Raw genomic sequence first — 23,829 nt, 5'->3', positions numbered from 1 at the left:
AGCATTTTCTTCCATTATGAATTTAAAAAAAAACTCACAGTATTCTGATTAGGGGTCCAAGGCTTCACCAGACTACCAGTCTCTCTCTCTCTCTCTCTCTCTCTCTCTCTCTCTCTCTCTCTCTCTCTCATATAAGAACACTCTCCTTAGACCCCTTTATAGACTCTAAGTCCCTCATTTTCATTCCTAACAGAAGCTGAAAACTACTGCTCTGTGGTAAATAGCATTTCTCTACCCCTCTCTTCCTTTTCCTTGTTCTCTTGCTCTCTCTCTTTCTGTTTCTTGTTTTTTTCCCCCTTGAAATTTGATAAATTTATTTTACTCACAAACTGTTGGCTTGAGTAACAAGAGGATAGTGAGTCAGTCATCAAATATCTTTAGCACTCATTGGGCTCAGAACACGCCCTAGGCCCAGGACAGAGTACATTTTAATGATTAGATATGCTGTGGTTGGAGAGCTTAGGGACTCTTATGTCTGAAATTCTCCATCATCTTTATTCTTGTTAGTGATCATCTATACTCCCCATGTCCCTTTCTCAATACCTGATAATGCTGTTGTTGTTTAGTTCCTGTCCAACCCTTTGTGACCCCATTTGAGGTTTTTCTTTGTAGAAATACAGGAGTGACTTGACATTTCCTTCTTCAGGACATCTAATAGTATCTAAGATGTGTTGGCTCAATACTCAAGTCTGGGAATTTCCTAGGAGTGACCCAGTTACAAACTTCAATAAAAAAACTGTCCGGGCATTGAGCTCTGACTTGGTGTTTCTCCTCCCCAGGACATTTTCACAGATGTTATCTTTCTGTTTTTGATTGTAAGGTCAGAGTCCTAATGTAGGGTATTGAAAGGCATGGGAGCAATGTCAAGCCTATGGGGAGCTAATACTACTATGATGATTATGATGATAATAATTGGTATTTATATAGTACTTTAAAGTTTGTAGAGTGCTTTACAAATATTATCCCCTTTGATGCTGTCAGCAACCTGGGAGATAGGTGCCATTTTTATCTCTATTTTATAGATGAGAAAAACTAAGACAGAGAGGATAAATGACTTACCCAGGGTCACGTAGCTTGTAAGTAGCTGAGACCAGATATACACTCTAATCTTATGAACTTCAGGTACTCTATCACTAAGCTAACTTATCATATTAGTAAGTATTCTCTCCCTGCCCAGTTTTTTTTTTTTTTTACCATACAAAACTATAATTAGGACAGAGGATCTAGGTTTTTTCTCCCAGGGCACTGAAACTGAAGACACAAAAATTAAACAAATACAATTCTTCAACTTGATAATCCCCCTCAACTCAACTGCTTATGTTTGAGTTTCTTACTACTAGTTTCTATTTTCAAATTTATTTTGAAATCTTTTGTGTTGTGATTAAGTATTGTGATTAAGGCACAAAGCTCTAAACATGATCAATTTATTACTAAGGAAAGCTGTTACCAATTAACGGGGTCTCTCAGTTCCTTAGATCAAAAGATCTTGAATGAGATAAGAAGAATATTTTTATGGACAAAAGGAGGAACATTCAGGAGCTAGAAGACACTATAGATAGGCAAGAATAGGATTGGTTATATTTCTTGAAGCACACAAGCATGGGGATAGTATGATTGGATGGAAGTCTGTAATTCAGGGCTAGCCCACCCCTCCTTCCATCCCCTCTGGTCCACCTGCATGACTAGTTAGTGTCATGGTGATAACAGACCAAACTTCCTTGAAGAACAGCTAGTATTTCAGAGATAACAGACCAGACTCCTTTACAACCACCTGCATGCTTCAAGGCTAACATATTGCCTTGACACAAGAATGAAATGGAGATTAGAAGGAAAATTGAACTTCCAAACTTAACTCAGAGTAATTTACAGGAAAGCTGAACTTCCAAATTTAACTCAGTGGCAAATGACATATAACTTTGTTGTTTTACTGTTAAGGGCAGCTAGATAATACAGTATATAGAGCACTGGGTTTGAACTAAGAAAGATTCATCTTCCTGAGTTCAAATTGATCTCAGACATTTATTAACTGTGTGATCCTTGGCAAGTCATTTAATTCTCTATATTTCAGTTTCCTCATCTGTAAAATGAGCTAGAAAAGTAAATTGCAAACTATTTTAGTATCCTTGCCAAGAAAAACCTCAGAAATGGAGTTACAAAGATTCAGACATGACTGGAATGACTGAACAACAACATCATTACTGACATTTTATGGTAAATTATGACACAAATGAAATAAATTATAGAATAAAATCAATTTCATTTTCTCAATTTTCACCAGTTAACCCAAACTGTAGCAATATATAATAAAAAGGACTAATCCAGCAAAACCAATTAATACAAGAGCCATATCTGACTATATATGTGTATATATATATATATATATATATATATATATATATATGTAATATTGTATCCCTTGAGCTTCTACCTTAGGACAGGAGTGAATCTCTTCTCTAGGCCCAACTTTAGTCATCATAATTGCAAAGCATTCAGTTTTGTTTTCTTATTTTTTTCCACTTACATTGTTATAGTTATTGTTTTCCTGGATCTGTTTTTTCCATTCTGATTAATTTTATACACATTTTCTCAGACTTTTATGAATTTATTATGTCCTTTTTTAATCATTATTTTTAAATCATAGACAACTAGTAAGTGAGCACAAAGAGTGCTAGGACTGGAGTTAGGAAGATCTAAGTTCAAATAAATTTGGTAAAGGATTGAAACATAGTGTTATTTTTTTTTCTTGTTCTATTTTTCCCCCAGAACATGTCTAATGTGGAAATTTATTTAACTGGACTTCACATTTGTGATGGATTCTATATTTCTTGCCTTCTCAATAGGTGCAGTTTCCCCAATTGGAAACTAGAAATAATAATAGCACCTATCTCTTAGGACTATTGTAGCAAATGAAATAATACTGGTAAAGCACTTAGCACCTAGTTAGTATTTAAAAAATGCTTATTCCCTTCCCCTCCCCATCTTGAATTGCAAATTCAATGAGAAGTCATGATTTGTTCCATTTAGAAGCACATTTAGAATGATTTATTTATTTATTGGTTTTTGCAAGGCAGTGGGGTTAAGTGACTTGCCTAAGGTCACACAGCTAGGCAATTAGTAAGGGTCTAAGGCTGGATGTGAACTCAGGCCCCCCTGACTTCATAGCCAGTGCTCTATCCACTGTGCCACCTAGCTGCCCCCAAATGATTTACTTCTGCTGTTTTTAGTGCATTTTACTTTGGCTGCTACAATGTACTTGTTTCCATTCTTCAAAGAGAGCATTGTATTGAAGTTAGAATCCTTTGTTTAAATCCCAGTCTCTCATTCCCCAACAGGTCAATAATCAAAGGATAAGAACAGGCAGGTTTATTTTTTAAACTTAAAAAATTTAATATAATGTAATTTAATTTTAAAAAATGTTCAGTTCCAGATTTTCTCTCTTCCAATTTCTTTTGCACTCATTGAGAAGGCAAGAAATATAGAACCCATCACAAATCTGAAGTCCAGTCAAATAAATTTCCACATTAGACATGTTTTGGGAGAGAAATAGAACAAGAAAAAAATAACACTATATTATTTAAATCCTTCACTGAATCTATGAGCTATCTCTCTCTGGAGGTAGATAATATTCTTCACTGTGAATCCTTAGAAATGTGGTGGGTCATTATGATGATCAGAGTTACCAAGTCTTTCACAATTCTTTTGTTTCTATTTATCCTCACCCTCCATCAGTTCATATAAAGAGGCAGTTTTCAAAGGAAGAAATACAAGTTATCAATAGCCATTTGAAACAATGTTCCAGATCAGTAATAATTATGCAAATTAAATCCAATCTGAGATTTCACCTTACATTCATCAGATTGGTAAAGTTAACAAGAAAAAAATAACAACAGTTGCAAGGGCTGCAGGAAAAGAGACACATTAGTGCATTTCTGGTAGAGTAATGAATTGGTTCAGTCATTCTAGAAAGCAATTTTAACTAAGCCCTGAAAGTCACTAAATATGCATATCCTTTGCCCCAGTAATACAACTACTAGACTCCTATCCCCAAAATATCAAAGAAATAGGATAAGGAGGCAAACACACAAAAATATTTCTATTAACATTTTTTGTGATATCAAAGAACTGGACATGAAAGATGTACCCATCAATTGGGAAATGGCTGAACAAATTAAAATATAGGAATTGAACAAAATACTATTTTGCCATTTGAAGTGAAGAAAGGGATGGTTTCAGTGAAACCTGGGAAAGTTTGTATGGGCTTATGAAGAGTAAAGTGAGCAGAGCCAGGAGAACAATTTATATAACAGAACTAAAAAACTTTGATTGGCTTAAGGACCTTGATCAATAAAATGACCAGCCATAATTCTAGAGAGCTGCTCATGGTGAAACATCAGAATTCTTTATTTTGGGATATAGCTGACATAGAAATTTGTTTTGTTTAACTCTACACATTTGCTACAAGTGTTTTGGTTTTCTTTCTTTCCCCCAACATGGGGAATAGATTTTTTTGTTAATTAAAAATTTTTTATTTACTTCTAATCAATTCCTTTTGTTTTCTCTTGAGGAAGAAAAGGAACTCTGCTGTTAACTAGCATCTTTGGTAAATTACTTTCCTCCTCTGGGTTTCAGTTTCCCTTTTATGTGAAATAAGGGTATGAGATGAGATAATTTCTTTTTTTTTCTTTTATTAAAGATTTTATTTGAGTTTTACAATTCCCCCCATCTTACTTCCCTCCCCCACCCCACCCCCCACAGAAAGCAATCTGTCAGTTTTTAATTTGTTTTGTTTCCATGCTGTACATTGATCCAGATTGAGTGTGATGAGAGAGAAATCATGTCCTTAAGGAAGAAACAAAAAGTATAAGAGATAACAAGAGCAGACAATAAGATATCTGTTTTTTTTCTAAATTAAAGGGAAAAAGGGAAAAACTTTGTTCAAACTCCACAGTTCTTTATCTGGATACAGATGGCATTCTCCATTGCAGACAACCCAAAATTGTCCCTGATTGTTGCACTGATGGACCGAGCAAGTCCATCAAGGTTGATCATCACTCCCATGTTGCTGTTAGGGTGTACAGTGTTTTCTGGTTCTGCTCATCTCACTCAGCATCACTCCATGCAAATCCCTCCAGGCTTCCCTGAATTCCCATCCCTCCTGGTTTCTAATAGAACAATATTGTTCCATGACATACATATACCACAGTTTGCTAAGCCATTCCCCAATTGAAGGACATTTACTTGATTTCCAATTCTCTGCTACCACAAACAGGGCTGGTATGAATATTTTTGTACAGGTGATGTTTTTACCCTTTTTCATCATCTCTTCAGGGTATAGACCCAGTAGTGGTCTTGCTGGATCAAAGGTATGCTCATTTTTTGTTGCCCTTTGGGCGTAATTCCAAATTTCTCTCCAGAAAGGTTGAATGAGTTTACAGCTCCACCAACAATGTAATAGTGTTCCAGATTTCCCACAACCCTTCCAACAATGATCATTATCCTTTCTGTTCATATTGACCAGTCTGAGAGGTGTGAGGTGGTACCTCAGAGAAGCTTTAATTTGCATTTCTCTAATATTTAATGATTTAGAACAATTTTTCATATGGCTATGGATTGCTTTGATCTCCTCATCTGTAAATTGCCTTTGTATATCCTTTGACCATTTGAGACTAGATAATTTCTAATCCCCTGCAAGAAATTAATTCTGTGGTCCTGTGACTATCACCTTAACTAAATACATGTAAAACAGGGGAAACTGAAGTTCAAATTGCCAGAGTTCAGATTGATACAATAATAAGTATTGCAAAAAAAAAAGGGAAACCAGGTGCCATAGGTTGCCTTAATCAGTATTATTGTGAAGCTCAATGGAAATTTCCAGGCTGGATCTCTGCCAAAAGGATTTGTCTAGTGATTCAGAGATGTTTAGCCTCCTTTTGGTATCAATGCTAACATGTAGCCTAGCCCTCTTCAGTATCTTAAAAGAACCACAGTTTTACTCGTTTAACTCGTTACACCTCTCTCTCTCTCTCTCTCTCTCTCTCTCTCTCTCTCTCTCTCTCTCTCTCTCTCTCTCTCTCTCTCTCTCTCCCCCCACGCCCTCTCTCTCTCTCTCTCTCTTGTTTTTGTTTTTGTTTTTTTGAGAGCATCCTTCTTAAAAAACAATCTTCCCCACAGTTGACAGAGAACTTACTTCTTCCCAAGGCCAAACCCAAAGTAATCTTCTAGGGTAACAATATTTATCACCGGTACTGAATGGTCAAAGCTTCCAGAGAAGATTCCATGCTTTTGATGCTTTTTTCCAACAGAAAACACAACAGGCTAGTAATAGATTTACTGAAATTTTTTTGAAAAAGAATAAAAGTAAGAAAGGAGGGTTCCTTAAGCATTTTTAAATGCCCAGAAAGAAATAAGAGAAAGTAGAAAAGTTTTGACAATAACTTGTTTGATCTCCTTTATACTTGAATGGAGAAGAAAGCATGCTAGTACATGTGCAGATTTGTGTCTGCATAGACAATTCCCTTTTTCTGTTCTTTGTATGTAGAAATGTTCATTTTATTTGGTGTTTGTTAATTTCACAATAAAAAAGATAGCTTTTGGATATATGTGTAAACACATTCATACATGTACCCACATGTAATACAATATACATGACACACACAAACATGTACATGCATATTCCATATAAGAGATACATGTATGCACATATATGCAATACATGTGTGTACATGCATCTATGTACATAGACATAGGTTTTGACATAGACATAGACATTGACATTGATAGATATAGACATAGACATAAGCATAGACATAGATGTAAAATGATCCTTTTTCCTCTGGATTTAATGAGTTCGAGTTAAATAATAATAAAACAGATTTCTTCACTGCTTTAGGTTTATAAAACCCTTTACTTACTACAATCCTTTGACAAGGATAGTACAAATATTTTTATTCTGCCTGATAGCTGAGGAAATTCAGACAGGGTCAGGTTTAATGACTTAAGCTGGTTCACATAGTACTAAGGTCCCTAAGCTGGACCCTTCCCACTACCCTTTGCTAATGGAATAGAGTCAAAGAATATAAGTAGTGAGAGGAAGGCTCCCAGTGGCTTAGCTAGTTCAGGGGTTCCCAAGCTTTTTTGGTTCCCCTGTCTCTTGGTCTTCAGTAAACCTTTCTGTATCTCCTATTCAGTAAGGAAAGGAAATGAAATCTAGTATTTACCATACAAAGGAACATGAGAAATAGAATTATTAAATTTAAATCTTGTGAGTATATTTAGTAAGAATTCAGGTATACCGAAAATATAACTTTATTGCTTATTAATCAATTCAGAACAATCAAACCCAAATATTCCCAATACAACTTTGTTGTGTTTCTTATAACCACTGAGGGCACATGTAACCCAGGTTAGGAACATCTTATCCCTTATACACCTAAAAGGAATTCCCAGCTCCAATTCCTCTACAAGTGGTAGTCCAGCCTCAGTTTGATGGCCTCCAGTGAGGAGGAATGTGTCATCTTTGAGACCCCAAAACCACCTCTGGAGGGAGATCATTTCATTTTTGAATAACTAATTTTTAGGATTCCCCCCCGCGCCAAGTTTAGGCCTAAACTTGATTTTTTGCAGTCTCTACTATTTTTCCAAGTTCTACCTTGTGCTCCAAAGGGAACAATCTAATCCCTTTTCTAATATTGTAGCTTTTTTTTTCTTTTTTTGGCAAAGCAATTAAGTGACTTGCCCAGGCTCACCCAGCTAGTAAGTATGTAGTCCTCTTGACTCCACGGCCGGTGTTTTACTGTGATACCTACCTGCTCCTTCATATGGCAACTCTTTAGTTAACTTGGAGACAAGGTTACCATCTCTTACAACTAACTCTTCTGTGTTTCTGATGTAGGTTCTCTTGGCCAAACGCAAGTCTGATGGGAAATTTTATGCTGTAAAAGTCTTACAGAAGAAATCCATCTTGAAAAAGAAAGAGGTAACAGAGCTCAAGTAGAGAAAACTGGAGATAATTTGCTTCTTCTTCCCCTCTCATCCCCCTCCATCACCTCATCCCTCCAGTTCTATGAAGTCCTTAGAAAGATGATAATATATTTTCAGGCTCTGTATATAATAGCCCAGTCTCCTGAAGTTTGAGAATGAATGGGTGGGTGACTATTTGTGTTTAACTCCCTCTGGCTTAGACTCCTCCTAGTTTGGATTGTACCTGATTAGGACAGACTCTTCTTGTCCATCCACAAAAGCCTGGCACCAACCAATAGGAGAAAGTAGATAGATCCTGTTATTCTTCTTTGATAACTATACTTGCTTTTTCTGGGTAGACAACACTTTTCAGGGTAGGCAGGAAGTCACTGCCTATGAATGGAGAGGGCAATGCACATGTGTTCCCCTTAGTCTGTGTGTTGGAGCAGGAAGCAGTATAACTTGGATTTTTTTTCCCCCTCTTGGGTTTGAATCATGGCAGCAAAATCATATCATGGCAGAGCGCAATGTGCTTCTAAAGAATGTGACACACCCTTTTCTGGTGGGCCTCCGCTACTCCTTTCAGACTTCAGAGAAACTCTATTTTGTCCTAGACTACGCCAATGGAGGAGAGGTGGGTCATCAACTCTATTCACTGGGCCACATCAGGCAGATTTAATATCATAGCTTCTTCACAAACTTTGAGCTGAAAGGGAGCTTAGTGATTAACTAGCTCAAGTCCCCTCCCTGTACAGATGAGTATAACATCTAAAATTAAAGGAATTTTCCCAATGTCTCACAGATAGTAGGTAGCTAGAGGGCACAGTGGATAAAAAGCAAGACTTGGACTCAGGAAGACTTATCTTCCTAAATTGAAATCTGGCCTCAGATACACACTAACTGTGTGACTCCAGGCAAGACACTTCACCCTTTTTGCCTTGATTTCCTCATCTATAAAATGAACTGGAGAAGGAAATGGCAAAGCACTTCAGTAACTCTGCCAAGAATGGGACCTCAAATGGGATCAAAATGACTCAGACACAACTAACTGACAAAACAACAACATAGAAATAGTGACAGAGTTGAAATTTGAACCTTGATTCTCTTAACTCCAAATTCAGCAGTCTTTTCAATATACAATGAGATGCAAGGTCTTCCACTGTGCTGAGCTAACATCTCAGGTGATAGATACATAATGGGATAATGGATATGAATTCTGGCAGGGATATAAGGGAAATCTAGGCAAAATGAAAATAGAATCTATTCATAAAAATTTATTAAAAAATAAAGAAAAGAATGAAGTATACAAACTTTAGACCAGTAAACTCCACTTTGGTTCTTGGCAAACAGCTAGGATACATTTTTAAAAGGATATGATTTGGCTTCTGGAGACATATAACCTTAACTTTTAATTGTGTCATTTATTTGAAGGAATGATTGTAGGTGGGGAGAGGGGAGGAATTTGGGGTAGGTCCAAGAACCCTACACTCCAGGCCTGGAGGGAGTCAGTAAGACCTGAGATGGTCATTAACTTTGTGACCCTGGGCAAGTGACTTAACTCTGTTGTCTTAGTTTCCACATTTGTAAAATGAGCTGGAAAAGAAAATGACAAACCATTCTAGTATCTTTGCCAAGAAAATCCCAAATAAGGTCATGAAGAATCAGATGTGACTGAAAATGATTGAACAACAATAAAAATCAAGAACCCTTTCATAATTTTGAGAGATGGGTAGGATGAGAAAGAAGTTTTCCATTATTATAAAAAAGGCCAAAGCAAAGCTGCTCACTTAAACTTGGTCTCATTGATTCCTTAATCTTAACTATCCATAACTTCTTACATATTTCCTATTAGGCAGAATGTAATCACATTGGCCTGTGAGAATTGAAGATGATTGATGGAAGTAGTTCTCACTTCATGTAAGGAGATATTTGCTTACAAGTTATTCTTTCCTGCAGCTCTTCTTCCACTTGCAGAGAGAGCATTGTTTCCAAGAACCTCGAGCTCGATTCTATGCTGCTGAGGTGGCTAGTGCTATTGGTTACCTGCATTCTCTGAACATCATTTACAGGTAGGTTTTCTCTAATCATATGAGAACAAGCACTAGAAGAGACTTCGATTATCTTACAGGTTTAGCTAGAATTATGCTCTTAAAAATATTATCTATAGTTTATTTTAAATGTGTGTTAAATCCAACAATTTAATTAGCAAAATTTCTCTATTATTTTTTACTTCCTACTCTAAATTTCTTTTTTGTCTAAATCAGCAACTCTCAAAATATGATCTAGGAACCCCTGGGAGTCCCCAGAACCTTTTCAAAGGGTGTGTGAAATCAAAATTGTTTTTATAATAATGCAGAATTGTTTTTATTTCTGAAATTTAGATATCAATGGATATAATCCACATAAACAAAAACTCTTTAAGGGGTACTTAGTAATTTATAAGAGTTTAAAGTCTGTGACCAAAAAAATCTGATAACTACTTATTAAAATGTTTGCTAACTTTGCCTTTTAATAATATATTTGAACTGTTTACAGTTATCCCTTCCAGTTATGAGTCTTAGGGACCTAGCACACCTATGATCTGGAAAATCCCTGTAAAGTTTTTTGGTCAATCTGTTTTTGGGGGGTTATGGTTTATTTTACATTATAACAATAATGTTGTTGTGAAAGTAAACATAAACTCATCCCCCCCCCCAAAAAAGATAGAGAAATCACAAGAGAAATGAAGTGAGAGGGAAAAAAGTGTACTTCAGTCTGTGTTCAGATTCCATTGGCTCAATCTCTGGGATGAGTTGCCTTCTTTATCATAAGTCCATCAGAGAAGTTGCTTCAAAATAGTTGCCATTACTAGCTGTATTTCCCCTCTATTCTATTCCTCCTCATTTCCATTTATTCTATCCTCTCTCTCCTTTTACCCTGTCCCTCCTCAGAAGTATGTTGTATCTAAGTATCCTCTCCCACAATCTTCCCTCTCTTCTAATATCTACACTCCCCTCCTCTCCCCCTCCTCCCCATTTCTACTAACCCTTTCTCTCCTTTTTTCCTTTAGAGTAAGATAAATTTCTATAACCTGTTGAATGTGTTATTTCCTCTCTGAATCACTTCCAATGAGAATGAAGGCTCACTCATTCCCCCTTACCTTCCCCCTTCCAATCCATTGCAAAACCTTTTTCTTGACTCTCATGAAATATCTTGGTCCTTTTTTTCCTCTCCTTTCCCTTTTGCCCAGTACTTTCCTTTATCATCCATTGACCCCATCTTTATATTTTAGTATACCATTATATTCAATTCCATCCTGAGTCTTGTCTAAATATGCTCCTTTTAACTGCTCTTACAATGAGAAGGTTCATATGAGTTATCGGTGTCTTCTTCCCATAAAGAAATATATGCAGTTCAACATCATTAAGTTCCTCATAATTAGTCCTTCCAGTCCACCCTCTGAGTCCTGTACTTGTAGATCAAACTTTCTGTTCAACTCTGATCATTTCAACAGGAAAGACTGAAAATCCCCTGTTTAATTGAAAGTTCATTTTTTCACTTGAAAGAGGATGTTCAGTTTTTCTGGATAGTTTATTATCAGTTGTAAACCAAGATCTTTTGCCTTCTGGATTATCATAATCCAAGTCCTATGAGCCTTTAATGCAGATGTTGCCAAATCCTGTGTTATCCTGACTGTAGCATCATGGTAGTTGAATTGTTTCTTTATGGCAGCGTGGTATTTTCTCTTTGATTTGGGACTTTTGGAATTTAGCTTTAATATTTCTGGGGAGTTCTTAATTTGGGATCTCTTTCAGGAGGTGATCAATTTCTATTTCACCCTCTACTTCTAGGATCTTAGGGCAATTCTGAAGTATTATTTATTGAAAAATGAAGCCTAGGCTTTTTTTTCCTGGTCATGACTTTCAGGTAGCTCAATGATTTTTAAATTATCTCTTCTGGATCTGTTTTCCGGGTCAATTGTTTTTCCAGTGAGCTATTTCACATTTTCTTCTAGTCTTTTGTTCTTTTAGTATTGTTTTATTGTTTCTTGATTTCTCACAGTCATCAATCAACTTCCTTTAGCTCCATTCTACATTTGAAGGAGTTGTTTTCTTTGTAGAGTTTTTATAATCTCCTTTTCCAAATGACCAAGTCTGCTTTTTGAGGCATTCTTCTCTTCATTTGCCTTTTGGGTTGCTTTTTTCCATTTGGTCTAAACTAGTTTTGAACATGTTATTTTCTTCAGTATTTTTTGTATGTTTTTCACCAAGCTACTGACTTGGTTTTTCATGATTTTCCTGCATCACTCTCATTTCTCTTCCCAATTTTTCTTCTACCTCCCTTCCATGCTTTTCAAAGTCTTTTCTGAGCTCATCCATAGTCTGAGCCCATTTCCTATTTCTCTTAGAGGCTTTGGATACAGAAGCTCGGACTCTGTCATCTTCTGAGTATGTATTTTGATCCTCCCTTGGGCCAAAGTAATTTTCTATGGCCAATTTCTTCCTTTTCTTTTCTTTCCTTATTTCCTCAGCCCATGACTGATTTACTGCACTTCCAAGGCTTTGGGGTGTTTTGGGGACACCCCACAAGGATCTTAATTTCTCCAAGGTCTTATGAGAGGCTATGACTACTCGCTTGCCTGTGTTCTGGTCTGTGGATGACCACAGACCCTCCCCTCTGACCTAGAGTTGTGAGAAGCACTCCTGCTCCTCAATAGTAAGTAGTAGGGGCAACCTGGATCTGAGAGTGGGCTCCAAGGATAGCAAAGGGACCTCTGTACTATCTCTCCACCCTCTTACCATCTGTGGGCTGAGCACTCTGGAAATATTGGGTGGCTTCACAGGTTCCTGCCTCAGGGCTGCTCTAAGGCCAATGCTAGTTCAGGCTCCATGCTCACAATGGTGCGGCAGGGTTCTCTCATTTCCCTTTCAAGCTGTCCTGGTGATCCCTGGGCCAAGAAGGCTGGAAACTAGTCCCTCTGCCATGGGCCCAGGTTGCGGCTTGCTCTTTCCAACCCCCAGTCTGATGAAACAGACCCTTTACTCAAATCTTCTATTTTGTCTTGGACTGGGTAATTATATCACTCAGACTTTCTGTGGGTTCTGCCCCTCTAAATTTTGGCTAGAGTCATAATTTGATGATTTTTAGAGTTTTGGGGGGATGAGTTTCTGGGAATTCCTGCCCTCATGCCGCCATCTTGGCTCCACCCCTCTTGATCAACCTTTCTTACTGAAGAAGTCTAAATTTTTTCTTTTTCTTTTATGAGGTATTTACAGTTCCTTATTGTAAAATTTGGGTTAGGTATTTGGTCATTGGCTATAAGTAGGTCAATGTTAAGTAAAAATATTTTTTCTGTGTTATCTGCAACTTCATTATGTTTTCCACTAAATCCTCCAAATTTTCCTATTAACTATGAGGGATCTTCCTTCTCCTAGTTTCCAAGACTCATGATGTAGGTGTCATCCTTAACTCCTCACATATAAACCCTCCATATCCAATCTGTTTCCTATTGATTTCACCTTTTACAACATCTCTCAGATATTCCTCCTTCTCTCCTCTGATAATTCCACCACCCTGGAACAGGCAGTTATCACTTCACCTTTGGGCTACTGCAATAGGCTACTGGTGGATCAACCTGCCATAAATGTTTCCTCACTTAGAATTCATACTTCATTCAGCCAAAGTGATTTTCCTGAAGTGCCAGTCCAAACCCATACCCATACTCTGTAAACTCCAGTGGCTCCCGATCACTTACAGAATGAAATGTAAAATCTTCTGTTTGTCATTAAAAGCTTTTCATAGCCTAAACACCCTCTTGCTGCTTATACCTTTACAATCTTCTTACACTTGATATCCCTCCACATATTGACCTCCTGGCTGTTCCCTGAACAAGACATTTGATCTCTCAGCTTAGGCATTTTCTCTGGCCTTCCTCCATTCCTGGAATACTCTCCATCCTCATCTCTGCCTCCTGGCTTTCCTGGTTTCTTCCAAGTCTCAGCTAATATCCCTTCTACTGGAAGCTTTTCCAAGCTCTCTTAATCCTAGTGTCTTCTTTCTGTCCATGGTTTTTATCTATCCTGTGTATAGCTTATTTATATACTTATGTTTGTTCATTATCTTCCCATTGGATGGTGAATTCTTGGAGAGAATTAGCCTTTTTCTGTACCCCCGGTATTTAGCACAGTGTCTGGAAGAAACTTAATAAATGCTTATTGAATGAAAGACTATTCAGGCCCACTGTCCCTCTCATCACCAGAGTCTCCTCATTGCTCTCCCTGCAACCCATCTCTCCTTTTCCTAATCAACATGTGAGGAATCTTTTTTTTTTTACCAGGGGCCATTTGGATATTTATAACATTATTTGCCTGCTCTATTTTGTCAAACATTTAATTAATTTGTCCCTAAAAAGCTCCTAGATTTATTGAATTATTTTGAGGCCCATTTGTGGTTTAGCCCCTGGTCTGGATGTTCTCCACCCCTGTTCTTGTCTATCTGCAGCCAAAATAATTTTTCTGAGGTTTGGATTGTTTTACATCACTCCCAAAGTCAAAAACCTTTAGTTACTCCTCAATGCTTCTATGATAAAATAGAAACTTCTCAGCCTGCCATTTCAGACCCTTCATAATTTGATTTCAATCTTCCTTTCCAAACTTTTTTTGGATTGCTCCTCTCTTCTTGAAAAATAAGTTCAATTCAAACATTTATTAAGCACTCTCTATTTAAATAAATATATACTAGGCTTTGAAGGAAGGCCCAGAATTTAAGACAGCTATTTTACTACCCTCAAAGGAACTTACAAAATAGTCTAGGTATGACCACACTAATAATTACTATATAAAATACAGAAATATTATAAAGTCAGTGACCTCCATATAAATTTTATTTATAATAAAACTTCTTTTTAAATAGATGCCATTGCCACCACCCTTTATCACATAATTAGCAATATCAGCAGTTATCTCAATTAAAAAGTCATCCCTTTTTTGTTTGTTTGTTTTGTTTTTCTGCAAGGCAATGGGGTTAAATAACTTGGCCAACATCACACAGCTAGGGTAATTATTATTAAGTGTCTGAGGTCAGATTTGTACTTAGGTCCTCCTGACTCCAGGGCTGATGCTCTATCCACTGCACCACCTAGCTGTCCCTAGGTTATTCCTTTAATGATCAAGCATTTCTGTTACTATTTAGTACTACTCTACAGAGGTTTATTATTCAATCTTTTTTTTTAGTTGTGTCAGACTCTCCATGGGATTTTTATGGCAAAGATACTGGAATGTTTTGCCATTTCCTTCTCCTGTTCATTTTACAGATGAGGAAACTGAGGCAAATAGAGTTATATGGCTTGCCAAGGGTCACACAGCTAGTAAATGAAGCTAGATTTGAATTTAGGAAGATGAGTTTTCCTAACTCCAGGTTCAGTACTTTATCCACTGTACCACCTAGTTGTCACAGAGGTTTACTGCATCCAAATACCTATGGGAATGATAATAAAAATACACATTTATAAAGAGCTTTAAAATTTTCAGAATGCTTACAAATATTTCATTTTATCTTCATAACAACTCTATTTTATAGATGAGGTGGATAGGTAGACAGAGTTTAAGTGACTTGCTCAGTCACTAGTAGTGTCTGAGGCTGGATTTGAACTCAGTTCTTCATAGTTCCATGCTCATTGCTCTTTCCCCTGTGTCACCTAACTCTTTCTTCCTTTGAAGTAGGGTACCTCCTCAAAGTAGTGAATTCTCTACAGATTCAATGAATGTCAACATGACTAAGTAGTTCCACAAAGAACATACATTACAAATAGCACAAAAACACATTTATCCAAATAACAAAACAGATATCAGAGAACTAATACATAGGAAGAATATATGCCAGACAATACATTGTGAAGGAGGTTTATCCATTGGAAGTTCAGCTCAATCAAGAGAGTATCCTATATCTCATCCAAGGGAAACTCCTCGATGTCTTGAGTATAGCAGGTTGAGGAAGGGGACACGATGGCAATTGCCCATTCTTCTCATGTCTTCCAAGAATCTTCTTTTAACAACCTGAATTGGAGTTGGCCTCTACCATCTTCTCTCTAAAAACTGGGGGAGCCAAAAGTCAGAAGTACCCAGTGTGATTTAATTCTGGAAGATTTGAAGCTTGATGAGTTCCCAAATAGCATGGGCCCTGAAAAGTCTAGAAGAAGTTCTTGAAGCTACTTTAAGACTATTCTAGCTTTTGTCTCACATCTTTACTAGTGGCGCCATGGGTCATCAACAGCTCTACTGGAGCCACCCTTGTAAATTCAGCCAGGGGTCTTGGTCATGCCACGTCTGTTTGAACCACCATGGCCTGATCCGCAAATATGGCCTGAATATGTGCTGCCAAAGCAGAATGTGAGAGACATCGGCTTCATCAAGTTGGACTAAATTGTATTTAAGGACCTCTGCTTCATTAATTACTCTGACCATCAGTGGCCACCACTGGATTTCAGTCTGTACAACTATTTGATCTACCCACCTGAAGATCGATTCTGTTGTGCCTGCTATGCTAATTTGTTTATATAATTAAAAAAAGGTCATCTCTCAGTTGTGACTAAAATTTAGTGTGAACTTATTGACCCGTCAACGAATTATGTGAAGATAAAAAATAAGATATTAATCATAAAAAAAGACTATTCTAGGGGAAGCTAGGTGGTACAGTGAATAGAGCACTGGCCCTGGAGTCAGGAGGACCTGAGTTCAAATCTGCTCTCAAACACTTACAAATTACCTTAGTTGTATGACCTTGGGCAAGTCACGTAACTCCATTGCCTTGCAAAAACTTAAAAAAAAAACTATTCTATAGGATATCAATTGGGCATTCTGTATGACCAAAAATATTGAGTTAAGATTCACACATCTGTATGAACTGCATTCAGATCTAATTCTGTTTCCAATCAAAATTCTATACTTAGCCAGATCTTCAAACATCAGTTATCCTTTCCTACATAGCAAAAGTTTGACATTATATGACATGCTTTACTCAAGATATTTTTCTTCCCAAACAGTAAATATGGGACCAAGGAATGTAAATATTAAACCATTTTAATTGTTTTATTATGAAAACAATAAAAGGAGATGAAGTTTAGCAGTGTTTACTTGGTCTCCTGCAATCTCTTCTCATAGTTGAAAATGTTTATATCTAAATCCTGTCCAACCTTACTTATAAAAGTTTTTGTTGAAATAATAAACAATATATTTTGATTTGCCATTTTAGTGTGCTTAACTTGGCTTTGTTTACTAAAACCATGGGAAGGCTGCAAAAAAAATCACCCTGTTAGCCATACAGCCCTGATCTAGATGGTCAATAATTGGGCTGAACACAGTCTGACATTAGTGCAGCCTTTGTGGTCTTAGCCTTTTCTTGAAAAGTTGACTTGGTTTGGCCACTATAGCCACTCTGCTTCCTGTTGCAGCCTCTTTTTTTCCCCTGAGGCAATCCTCCTTTTTCATATTGTGAAATTGGTGCTTGCAGCACTGTGTTTTAGTAAATTCTGTGGGTATGGGGGACATGCATTACTTTCAGAATGAAGAGGTGCTGCTTTACTGACTCTTCATGTACTCTATTTTCAAGATTATTCCCAAGTTCAGTGTTGCTTCTTTAACCTCTATTCCCCATGACCAGGAATTCATTCACTCCTCAAGTCTTCCTCTTAGAATTCTGATCTTTTTTCTACATCTCTACTCAGGGGCTACTTTCTCTATGACGTCTTAAATTCATGCTTTCTTCCTCAAATTACTCTTTATTTACTTCTCAGTGTACAATACATGTTTTACCTCCCAATGAAATGAAAACCCTGGAAAGCGAGGGCTATTCGAGTTTTAGCTTTGAATCCCCCATGCTCTCCATATAATAGTTGTTTAAGAAATGGTTGCTGAATGGAATTAACTGAACTCAACTGGGAGCATAGTTTGTGTTTTGTTTTTGGGCTCTGATCCTCTGTAGAGTTTATGACAGTCTTGAATGTCTCCTTGTGTTAATTTCCATCAAAAGACAAAGACAATATTTCCTGATCCTTACCCTCTGAAAGCTATAATGATAATCAATGGTAATGGTGTAAGGGTCTGAGGATAATAATCAGATTGCTAGCTCTTAGTATTAGCAGAGTCTGTGTCTTCTGTTTATTATTTTGCACATAGTTGGTACTTAATAAAAATGTTTATTGGACTGAATTAATAAAAGTTTGTTTTGTGTAAAGTTCTTTGTACAGCTTTAAAATTACTTTCATATTATTATTTTATTTAATTCTTATAACTGTCTTGTAAATTAGGCATTCCAGAACAAAACTGAGGTGCAGAGACTCAAGTGGTGTACTCTGGATTAGAAAGCTAGTTTGTGATGGAGCAAACCATCACTAAACTCCAAGTCTCCTGAACACAAAGTCAACATGACTTTTTAGCTATCTAGAGTTTTAAAAAATGGTTATGGAGGATGCTTTCTCCATTTTTACAAAGGACTTTAATGCAAGTGGTTTAAGGGGAGAGGAAGATGTAGGTGTATTTTCTGGTCTTTCCTAACTGAGGGGGAAGTTGGTCTAGGTCTGGCCTTGAGAGACTCTTTGGAAACTAAAAAAGAGAGTGGGGTTGGGAGTGGGGATTGAGGCCAGGTTTAGAGTGGGTAGAACTGGGAGCAATTTATAACAGTTTTACTGTTACTGTTACTGTTACTCAGTTCCCTTTCTCCTGTTTGTTAAACCAGTTATCTCTTCACCAGCTTGGGATGGAGGCTGTGTTTTCATTCTTAGAATGACCAAGCATGGTCAAGCAGAAATTTGATTTTAGCTATTAAAATGACAATATGAGACCCAAAGATAAATTTAGTTCTGACCTGAATTCAAAAAACCTTTGTACAGTCAAAACCATCTCTCCCTCTCGAGCCAATTTTATGGGACTGAGTTTGCTTCCATTTTTGTTCCTCACCTCTAACTTCACATAAAACTGTTCCACATGTCAAATTAAAAAATAGCTTTTTGATATATAGCACTGCCTCTTTTCTTCTCTCCTTATCTGCACTTATGGGTTGGGTCCCCAGAGGGTAGTTGCTTCCTACTATTCTGGGAGTCTATACTCCTAACACTATATATATATATATATATATATATATAGTTCTTGAGCTTCCCATTAACAATTAGTCAATAGTCAAAATTAGTTCATAATAAAGCTATTTATTCAAATGCTATAGGAAGAACAACAGTTCAGCTCTTTCCCTGTAAACCTGAGACATTCTCTTCTACAAATACATATCATATCCATTGGGTTGGTGGGGATAAGCTTAAAAATAAGAGGAAAAAGATTCACATCTAGGATACATAACTTACAAGAGTAACTAACTATCCCTGGTGTTACATTCATACTGCAGCATTCTATAGGCAGCTAAGTAGTACAGTGACCTATTTAAAATGTAAGGCCTGGAGTCAGGAAAACTTGAATTCAAATCTGGTCTCAGACATTTACCAGTATGTGACCTGGACAAGTCAGCTATTTACCTCAGTTTCTTCATTTATAAAATGAACTGAAGAAGGAATGATAAACCACTCTAATTTCTTAGTCAAGAAAATCCTACATGGAGCCATGAAGAGTCTGACACAACTGAACAACACCCCTAGAATAATAAAGACAAAAATAGCAGAAACAATAGTAAAAATAACTACCATTTATAAAGCAATTTAAGGTTCATAAACATTTTTATAAATATTATCTCATTTGATTCTCACCACCATTATGGGGGGTATCTCTTATTGTTATTCCCATTTTGCAGATGAGAAAATTGAAGCAGGCTTAAGTTAAGTGACTTACCCCAGGGTCACCTAACTAGTAAGTATCCAAGGTTTGATTTGAATTCAGGTCTTCCTGACTCCAAGTCCAGCATGATCCACTGAAATTCAGAGTATTAGCTCTTTAGAGTCCTCTCCTGCCTCAGAATACAGAGCTAGTTATCTTGGAGTCCTTAGACCTAGGTTGTCTGGTCCCAGTGCTTCTGTGTTGTTCTGGTGCTACTGTTTCCTTCTATGTATTATTCCTAATTTTCTATCCTTGAATGTAACTTAGTGTTGATATTTGTATAAATGTCTGATGTTATAGATGCAAAATTGTGAAGGAATTTTGAAGGTTTCTTGACGATTTTAATTTTTATCATGATTTCTCCACATGATGATAATAGAAACAGTTAGCCTAGCACACTTGGATAACATTTGGGCATTACAAGAACATGGATTGAAAATCATCCAGCTCATTACTTTATCTTATTTTACAGAGAAGAAAACTGTCACCAGAGGTGAAGTACCTTGCATGAAATCAGATAGAGCAGCAGAGCTAGGATTCAAAGCTGGCTCATCTGGTTCCAAATCCAGGGCTCCTTCCACTAAGGACCCTGCTTTGCTCTTAGTTCACTGTCTGTCCCTTGTTGTTTCCATCTATAATTCAGGTCTGGATTGAGAAGGTGACAGTCATGACTTGGTGTAGATTACTGAAAATGTGCTTTGCTTTGTTCTTTTCTTTTATTCATCATGTTTTTATATAGTCCTTTCAAAATGCCTCCTTTAAAACATCCCTCTGAAGGAAGGTATTTTACAAAATGGTACTTTTTCCATTTTGCCAGTGAACTCAGACTGGTGATTTGCCTAAGGACACATAGTGGTAGAGTCATGATTCATTCTATACCCCTTTTACCCCCTTGTTCTACTTTTCTTAAATTAAATTTTTTAAAAAAGCATTTATTATGTAATTATTATTCAAAAGACACTGGATATACAAGAAAGCAAACAACATAGTCTTTGCCCTCAAAGAATGCACAGTCTACAGGGGAATTTAGATGTCCTTAACGAATAGCAAAACAACAAAATTTTCCTTTCTTTCTCTTCTTCCACAGGGACTTGAAACCGGAGAACATTCTCTTGGATTGCCAGGTCCGTGTGTGTATGTGTGTGTGTGTGTGTGTGTGTGTGTGTGTGTGTGTGTGTGTGTGTTTAGGAAGGAAATAAGAACAAATACTTTTTCACTGACACATTCCCAAAAGGCTTTATTTATTTGAGGTCACAGAGGGGGCAGAGTCAGAATTCACATTGCTCTACCTATTCTCCTCTACCCCTACCCCAGTCGTCATGAGGGTACTTTTCTTAGTTCTTTAGAAATTTTATTAAGCATCTGTTAATATTAAGACTAAAGACTTCCTCTGATAGCTCATTATAGCACAAAAATGACCTGGCTTCTTAAAGACTCTGCCAGACATAGTCTATGAAAAGCTAGGCAGTTCAGTAGAGGGCTGGGCTTGGATTCAGGAAGATCTGAATTCAATCTGACCTCACACACTTCCTAGTTGTGTGACTCTGGGCAAGTCATTTAAACTCCATCAGCCTCAGTTTCCTCTTCAGTAAAATGGAATTTTAATAGTTCCTAGTTTCCAGGATTGTTGGAGGCTCAAGTGATAATTTTTAAGCACTTACCACATAGTAAGCACTATACAAATGTTAGCTATGATGATGATGTTGCCAGTGATACACAAGCTTTGGCAATGCTATTCAAATCAACAAATACTTATTAAAGTACCTGATTTTTTCGAGACACCATGTCAGGCTTTTGGTATGCAAAGACAAAAATAAAACAGTCCCTAACCTATGATACCTTAAGATATGTACATTCTATAGGGGAAATAACAAGTCTACACAAAGTAGATATAAAGCAATTTCAAGAGGGAAAGGGCACTAAGAGAAGTAGGAATCAGGAAAGGTCTTAGAGAGGAGGCTTTGTTTTGGGGGCTGTGCTTTGAAGAATGCTAGGGATTTTTCCTGAGGCAAAAGAAGGGAGGGTAGTGCATTCTAGATGTGGGGACTCCCTATGTGGGGATGTGGGAACAAACCTATGCAACAACATGAGGCAGGTCTAAAAAGAATTGTAGGGTGTTAGAAAGCACAGACTTCAAGTCAGATAGCCTTTGAATGAATTTTGGCTCACCTATTAACTACTTTTATGACGTTTAGCAAGTTACATAATCTCTCTGGTCCTAAACTTCTTCATGATAGGATTGGATTAAATGAACTCTTGAGATCTCTTCTGGTTCTAGAATTATCAGCCTGGATTGAAAGGCTTTGAAACCCAATGATTATCATCCACAGATGAGCTGAATTTAGACAGGTTCATCACTGGAGGGCAGGTCATAAGTGGATAATATTTGGGGATGGGAAGGTGACAAGGGAGGAGGAAAGGACCATAACAACTCAAAAAAGAGCCTCTACTAAAGTATGAAAAGGTTGAGAAAACTAATTAGGGTAGTGGGTTGCAAAGGACAATTCATCCATTTAGAATGGAACTTTTCAGTTTTTTCTTGTTTGTTTCTCTTTAGGGTCATATTGTTTTAACTGATTTTGGACTTTGCAAAGAAGGAATGGAGCCAGAAGAAACCACATCCACTTTCTGTGGCACCCCTGAGGTATAAAATGGGTAGTTGCTGGATCTCCTTAGTCATCTGGAAGGGCACAAACCTGAAAGTTATTGGAGTAGTTGCTCATTTGCATGTGTTAACAGTTAAAATCAACTTCAGATTGTTAACAATAACTGGATAAAAATTGGCATTTACTTGAAAGATTTAGCTAATGCTGAATCTTGTGAAGGATTTTCTCTTTACCTGGGTTTAGAATGGTCACTCCCTAAGATTTTAAATGTTAATTATTGCTAATTTTGATTGGTACTAATTTACCATAAGTAATGTGATAGTCTTCTGCATTTCCTTCCAAGATCTCAAAATAACTGAATATTTCTGGAAAATAAGATTATCTGACCTATGTTGACATTAGAACTTTGTCTTTTGCTATAATGTGTGTGTGTATAATGAGCTGAATAGGTGCTTCATGGAGGAAGCTGGAATGATCAGGCAAAATGTAGGACAAGATATAGACATATATATATATATGTATATATACATATATATATATATGTATAAATATAACATCATAGTCACAGAGATCCTTTTTAATCTGGTGGTCAGGGAATCTTCTTCCAAAGAAACTGTTGGTGGGAAACAGAAAAGGTGTGTTTGCCATAGACTCTCCAAATGATTTCTCCTTATTTTGTCATCTCATATTATTTGGGCTGGTCCCCAAAACATTTATTACTATCTTGTTGAGATATAGCACTAAATGAAATTTTTCTCTGACTCATGAGCTGTTCTAGAATCAGTTCAGAATCAGTTTGGAAGATCTATTCAGTTGCTCACTAATGAAATTGTTTGCCATCTCTTTTTGACCTGCTACAGACCACCTAGATACTTGAGAAACAATGGATGGCTATCTAGGGGGATAGTTATGGGAATTATGAGATTATGGGTTTACCATAATCTCTTTTTTCCTTTTTCCTTTCTCTCTTCTTTTTAAAAAAATCTATCTCTTTTAATAAAATGCATAGAGGGTGTACTATTAGTAGCCTGAATTGAGAGAGTCTTAATTTTAGGTCTATATCTCCCATTAACTGGCTGTAAGACCAAAGATACACCTCCTAGATTCTTTGAACTTCAGTCCTCATCTGTAACATGAGGGGGCTGGAGTGATGATCTCAAAGATTCTTTCCAGATCTAAAATGAATGAAAAATAATTTGTTAAGTATTTATCATGTACCAAGCATTAGAGATACAAATAGAGACAGTTCTTGTCCTCAAGTAGGGAGAGGACAGTACATAGAAAGGAGGTAGAGTCAGAAAGGGGGAAGGTGGAGATATGGAGCAATGGAATGGTGGTGGCATGGTTTGGAGACAGTGATTGAGAGCATGATGGCCTAAGTTAGGTCTAAGAACCCAGGGGCAGAAACCTAGTTTGGAGAGGTGGTAAATTGAGGAGGACCAGAGTGATGGCAGAATTATTTGTAGCTGGCT

General features: G+C 37.0%; 1 protein-coding gene across 3 annotated transcripts in view; it reads left to right on the top strand.

Moving 5' to 3' along the window:
- Window positions 1-23,829, top strand: part of SGK2 (serum/glucocorticoid regulated kinase 2) — a 76,023-nt gene that overhangs the window by 39,299 nt on the left and 12,895 nt on the right. For all 3 annotated transcript variants that reach the window (XM_074212005.1, XM_074212004.1, XM_074212003.1), the window contains 5 exons: window positions 7,892-7,975; window positions 8,462-8,593; window positions 9,916-10,028; window positions 20,839-20,875; window positions 22,309-22,395. In XM_074212005.1, coding sequence (XP_074068106.1) covers window positions 7,892-7,975; window positions 8,462-8,593; window positions 9,916-10,028; window positions 20,839-20,875; window positions 22,309-22,395 — 453 coding nt within the window. The remainder of the gene's footprint in view (window positions 1-7,891; window positions 7,976-8,461; window positions 8,594-9,915; window positions 10,029-20,838; window positions 20,876-22,308; window positions 22,396-23,829) is intronic.

The sequence above is a fragment of the Macrotis lagotis genome, chromosome 1 (assembly GCF_037893015.1).
Source record: "Macrotis lagotis isolate mMagLag1 chromosome 1, bilby.v1.9.chrom.fasta, whole genome shotgun sequence".
Taxonomy (NCBI): Eukaryota; Metazoa; Chordata; class Mammalia; order Peramelemorphia; family Peramelidae; genus Macrotis; species Macrotis lagotis.
This window is presented reverse-complemented; position numbering and strand designations above follow the sequence as displayed.